Below are 6,274 nucleotides of genomic sequence, written 5' to 3' on the forward strand. Positions count from 1 at the left end.
TCACAACAATCCCTTGAAATGATTCTATACCTCTGATTTTAATGAAAACACTGAGGTTCGGAAAGGCTAGTAATCAGCCAGCACGTGGAGGGGCAAAGATCTGAATCTATGTCTGTTACCGAAGCTCAAGTTAGAACCGCTGTGTGGCACCACGCTCCCCTACCTGAGCCTGCAGAGGTTTGTCTGATCCACCAAGCAGGCCAACAGCTCTTGAATCAGCAAGTCCCGAAGCAAATCTTCATTGCTGGGGTTCTTGGGTGGGGACCTGCAAGGGATCAGCCTCTGGCTGACTATTTGAGCCTGGGCCTCACCCAGAGAGAGTAAACATGGGGCTGGGGCACCGGGGGGGCAGCCACTGGGGGATTGCGGGGGAGCCAAACACAGCTGCCTCTCCATTGGCTCAGCTATGAGATCTGGAGCCTTCTTTCTGCCAGTCCCATCCAGCGCGGCCTGCCTGGGGAATACGGACCCCTCACGCAGAAAGAGTCAAACAGAATTCTGGTGTGAAATATTCCGCCCATCCACCTCTGCAAGTGTTGCAGAATGCAGAGAGTACTTTGGGTACATTCACTCTTTGAAATGACCAGTGCCATGCAGAGAGGGGATAACTGAATGGCACTCACTCAGGGGAGTAAGCCAGGGAAGATCCCCCTTTCTTTCACAAGCAGCCTTCCTGAGGTGGCAAGGCCAGGACCTGAGTCTCTTCTTTCCCAGCCTTCTCCTGACAGGGACTCTGCTATGCATGAAGTCATCAATCTTAGAAACCCTGTCCCTGAAATTCCTCCTAGCACCCCTCCCCTGTTCCTCCAAGGCTTCTTCCTTAAGCTCCGGCTGACCTCCAGGAGTTTGCTCAGTGAAGACCCCTCTTTGAACTCTGAGAGGAAGAGGATGCTTATCACAGGTCCTTGCCCTGCTCTGGGTCAGGGAGAGGGAACAACGAGGTAGGGGTGGGGCGGGAGGCTCGGCTCCCTCCCTTCCCTCTGCGCCCTGACTCACCTCTGTGGCTCCACTGCCTCCTCCTCCTTCCTATTAGCTTGACTGGCCAGCTCTAGTGCCTCCGCCTCCCTCTGCGTGATGTTGTGCTTCCAGCTGGGAAGGTACAGATTAGAGTGGGCGGGCTGCAGAGACTCCAGTCTAGGGACACCTGAATTTTTTAGTACCTCAACCCCGAAAACGGAGGGTACCTTTCTCCACTCAACCCCACACCGCTGGCCTTCAGCTGCCTCTGCCAGTGCAGCGTTTCAAAATCTACCATGCTGGTAAGAGAGGTAGGGAAAGAGACTTGGCATAGAGCGGGGAGAAGGATGAGGGCAGTTGATCTTCATTCTTTATTTTATTTTATTTATTTATTTTTGTGAGACAGGGTCTGACTGTGTCGCCCAGGCTGGAGTGCAGTGGCACCATCTTGGCTTACTGCAACCTCTACCTCCCAGATTCAAGCCATCCTCCCGTCTCAGTCTCCCGAGTAGCTGAAACTGTAATCACACTCCCAGCTAACTTCTGTACTTTTCGTTTACCATGTTGCCCAGGCTGGTCTCGAACTCGTGAGCTCAAACAATCCACCTACCACTGAGGCAGGTGGATCAGTTGAGGTTGGGAGTTAGATACCAGCCTGACCAACATGGAGAAACCCTGTCTTTTTTTTTTTTTTTTCGAGACGGAGTTTCACTCATGTTACCCAGGCTGGAGTGCAATGGCACGATCTCGGCTCACTGCAACCTCCGCCTCCTGAGTTCAGGCAATTCTCCGGCCTCAGCCTCCTGAGTAGCTGGGATTACAGGCACGCGCCACCATGCCCAGCTAATTTTTTGTATTTTTAGTAGAGACGGGATTTCACCATGTTGGCCGGGATGGTCTCGATCTCTTGACCTCGTGATCCACCCGCCTTGGCCTCCCAAAGTGCTGGGATTACAGGCTTGAGCCACCACGCCCGGCCAGAGAAACCCTGTCTTTACTAAAAATACAAAATTAGCCAGGCGTGGTGGCTCATGCCTGTAATCCCAGCTACTTGGGAGGCCGAGGCAGGAGAGTCACTTGAACTTGGGAGGCAGAGATTGCGGTGAGCCGAGATCAAGTCATTGTACTCCAGCCTGGGCAACAAGAACGAAACTCTGTCTCAAAAAAAAAAAAACAAAAAAGAAGTAAAGGATTGGGAATAGCCCTGGTTCTACACCTAGCCTGGACTGCTGCCCAAGTCAGGGTCCAGCTACAATGTCTAACTCCCATCCTTGCCTGGTGAAAGGTGACACCTGGGGTTGTGCATCATGTGGCCCATGTGGCCTATGTGGCCACAGCTGGTGGCCTCCTCTGAACTTACGAAGACAGAGCCTGGCACAGGGAACAGGAGGAGTGCAATTAACTACTCACTCATTCTTCTTCCCCTTTTGGGCCAGCAGCCAGTTCACAAAGTCTTGTTGGTGAATCTTGTCCATGGCAATACTGTAGTCACTGATGAAAGTCCCCTCGGCGTACCTGGGGCTTCGAGGTTGAGGGCTGCTCATCCTAGCATGAGATCCGAGAGGCAGGGAGGGGAGAAGACTGGAATCAAGGGTGCAGAGAAGGGGGCAGAAGTGGGAGGAAAATCACAATGCCAGGGTGAATGACTGTCACTCACTCGAAAACAAACCAGTCTGTTTTTATGGAGACTCCCTGTGGTCAATGTGTCCACTCCCCCCACCCCAGGCTTTATCTTCAGCTCCAGGGTGCACTTCCTATAGCCTCAGTGTGTATGGCTCTGGATTCTGGGCAAAAAGGGATCAGAGGGCTAGGTGAGGTGGTTCAGGCCTGTAATCCCAGCACTTTGGGAGGCCGAGGCAGGTGGATCAGCTGAGGTTGGGAGTTCGAGACTAACCTGACCAACATGGAGAAACCCCATCTCTACTAAAAATATAAAAATTAGCCGGGCATAGTGGCACATGCCTGTAATCCCAGCTACTCGGGAGGTTGAGACAGGAGAATTGCTTGGACCTGGGAGGCAGAGGTTGCGGTGAGCCGACATAACACCATTGCACTCCAGCCTGGGCAACAAGAGCAAAGAGCAGAACTCCATTTCAAAAAAAAAAAAGGGCTGCGCACCATGGCTCATGCCCGTCATCCCAGCACTTTGGGAGGCTGAGGCGGGTGGATCAGGAGGTCAGGAGTTCGAGATCAGCCTGACCAACATGGTGAAACCCTGTCTGTACTAAAAATATAAAAATTAGCCGGGCGTGATGGTGCACGCCTGTAAATCCCAGCTACTCAGGAGGCTGAGGCAGAAGAAGCCTCTCAGGAAAAAAATAATAATAATAACTAAAAATTGGCCAGGCATGGTGGCTCATGCCTATAATCCCAGCACTTTGGGAGGCTGAGTGAAACATAGGGAAACCTCATATCTACTAAAAAATACAAAAAATTAGCAGGGCATGGTGGTGCATGCCTGTAGTCCCAGCTACTTGGGAGGCTGAGGCAGGAGAATTGCTTGAACCTGGGAGGCGGAGGTTGCAGTGAGCCGAGATCATGCCACTGCACTCCAGCCTGGGAGACAGAGAGAGACTCCATCTCAAAAAATAATAATAATAAATAATTAATTAAAAAGAAAAGAAGCAAACATGCATAAATGAATAGTTAAAGCATTCACTGGGAAGGGAGATTCTGTCATCTTCAGACAATTAGCCACGAGGAAGTCCCTCCTGAGAACAACCCACAGTTTTCTCTCAGTGTAACAGTGGCACACAGTAAAGCCTCTCTGGCTCAGTGCTCACTTTGCACTCACACCTCCAGCAGGTATTTCCCTGGAGCTTCCTACCTCTTAGTCTAGATTCCCTCCCTTTCTCACCTCCCCCTTGAAACAAATCTGGAACCTGTCATCCCCCAGCCCCTTCTCTACCCCATCCCTTCCCTCTCACCACTCCTACCTGGAGTGACCCTCTTTCTTCTCTCCTAGTCCCACTGCCAGGAACAGGGACAGCAGCATTGGAGTGAAGGTCTTCATGGCCACCATCTTCCAGGGTTATTTCCTGAGCTAAGACAGAAAAGGGCCAGGCTGTGCTGAGGGAGCAACCAGTGGGGGCTCTGAAAGCTGAGGAGGAGCCAAACCCTGAGGTTTGAACCTTTTCTTTTTTATTTTTTGAGATGGAGTCTCATTCTGTCACCCAGGCTTGAGTGCAGTGGCGCAGTCTTGGCTCACTGCAACCTCCCCCTCCCAGGCTTAAGCAATTCTTCTGCCTCAGCCTCTTGAGTAGCTGGGACTACAGGTGTGTGCCACCACGCCAGGCTAATTATTTTTGTATTTTTAGTGGAGACGGGGGTTTCACCATATTGGCCAGGCTGGTCTCGAATTCTTGACCTCGTGATCCACCCACCTCGGCCTCCCAGAGTGCTGGGATTACAGGCGTGAGCCACTGTGCCCAGCTAGTTTGGAACTTTTCTAAGAGGCTGGGGCAACACCTTGGGGGAAGGTGAGGGGTACTATGCACTGAAGTTAGTGACTAGAAGGGACATGAAACCTAAGAGATGGACCAGGCTGGGTGCAATGGGTCATGCTTGTAATCCCAGCACTTAGGGAAGCCAAGGTGAGAGGATCCCCAAAAGTTCAAGAACAGGCTGGGAAACATGGTGAGACTCTATCTCTACAAAAATTTTAAAGATTAGCCTGGGTGAGGCCTGGCAAGGTGACTCACGCCTGTAATCCCAACACTTTGGGAGACTGAGGCAGGTGAATTGCAAGGTCAGGAGATTGAGACCATCCTGGCTAACCTGGGGAAACCCCGTCTGTCCTAAAAATACAAAAAATTAGCCAGGCATGGTGGTGCGCACCTGTAGTCCCAGCTACTCGGGTGGCTGAGGCAGGGGAATCGTTTGAATCGAAGACAGAGGTTGCAGTGAGCCGAGATCATGCCACTGCACTCTAGCCTGGGTGACAGAGTGAGACTCTGTCTCAAAAAAAAAAGAAAAAATGATTAGCTGGGTATGGTGGCATGCACATGTGGTCACAGCTACTTAGGGGACTGAGGCAGGAGAATCCCTTGAGCCCAGGAGGTCGAGGATGCAATGAGCTGTGGTTGCACCACTGCACTCTAGCCTGGGCAATAGAGAGAGACCCTGTCTTAAAATAATAATAATAACAAATATATATATATATATATGTATGTATATGAACCTGCTTCCCCTCCCCCCGCCCCCAGAAGGAGTTTTTCTCTTGTTGCCCAGGCTGGAGTGCAATGGGTGATCTCAGCTCACTGCAACCTCCTCCTCCTGCGTTCAAGCGATTCTCCTGCCTCAGCCTCCTGAGTAGCTGGGACTACAAGCGTACACCACCACACCCAGCTAATTTTGTATTATTAGTGGAGACAGGGTTTCTCCATGTTGATCAGGCTGGTCTGGAACTCCCGACCTCAGGTGATCCACCCGCCTTGGCCTCCCAAAGTGCTGGGATTACAGGTGTGCGTGAGCCACCACGCCCAGCCTTTGTATTGTTTTTAAGTGCAGTCTGAATAGGGCAGGAGCGGGGGCAATAGGTGAGAGATGCAGGCAGAACAATGCAGAAAAGACCTGCGTGTCTGAGCATCCCTCTTCCCTAGCTCCAGTGGGTAGACATCATAGGCATATGGTTTGGCGAGATTCTCCCCTTAGAATCCCCAAAGTCCGTATTAGCCAGCCTTCCTGCTTTCCAATTAGCTGTTCCTGACATCATGTAGCCCTCCTGCCTGAAATGAAAATCACACACAAAACCGCCGTATTCTCCCCTTTCCCAGGCTTAACCATCTCCACTCAGGACAGGGCTTCCTGAAGTCTGACCTATACCCTTCTTCCAAGGGCTTGACTCATTTCATCTGATGAGTCATCGGTAGAAATGAAGAACAGTGAGGAATCTTCCTCCCAAGCTCTGAAAACAAACCTAAACCTAGAGATAAGTGGGAGGCAGGAGCTGATCGCCTGCTTTGGTCACATGGGTGTTAAAGGAACCATTAGGGCTCACACCTGTAATCTCAGCAATTTGGAAGACCCAGGTGGGCGGATCACTTGAGGTCAGGAGTTCGACACCAGCCTGGCCAACATGGTAAAATCCTGTTTCTACATAAAATACAAAAACTGGCCGGGCATGGTGCAAGCCTGTAATCCCAGCACTTTGGGAGGCCGAGGCGAGTGGATCACGAGGTCAAGAGATCGAGACCATCCTGGCCAACATGGTGAAACCCCGTCTCTACTAAAACTACCAAAAATCAACTGAGCATGGTGGCGCGTGCCTGTAATCCCAGCTACTCAGGAGGCTGAGGCAGGAGAATTGCCTGAACCC

The 6,274-nt window shown here is 51.4% G+C and overlaps 1 protein-coding gene across 1 annotated transcript in view; it reads right to left on the reverse strand.

The window, feature by feature from the left end:
• LOC108312333 (gastric inhibitory polypeptide) overlaps positions 1-6,274 on the reverse strand; it is a 9,347-nt gene that overhangs the window by 2,227 nt on the left and 846 nt on the right. The window contains exons 2-5 of the mRNA XM_017540215.2: positions 3,894-4,000; positions 2,368-2,538; positions 997-1,089; positions 164-265 (exon numbers count right to left, since the gene is read on the reverse strand). Coding sequence (XP_017395704.1) covers positions 164-265; positions 997-1,089; positions 2,368-2,538; positions 3,894-3,979 — 452 coding nt within the window. The 5' untranslated portion in view covers positions 3,980-4,000. The remainder of the gene's footprint in view (positions 1-163; positions 266-996; positions 1,090-2,367; positions 2,539-3,893; positions 4,001-6,274) is intronic.

Source organism: Cebus imitator, unplaced genomic scaffold, assembly GCF_001604975.1.
Source record: "Cebus imitator isolate Cc_AM_T3 unplaced genomic scaffold, Cebus_imitator-1.0 Scaffold123, whole genome shotgun sequence".
NCBI lineage: Eukaryota > Metazoa > Chordata > Mammalia > Primates > Cebidae > Cebus > Cebus imitator.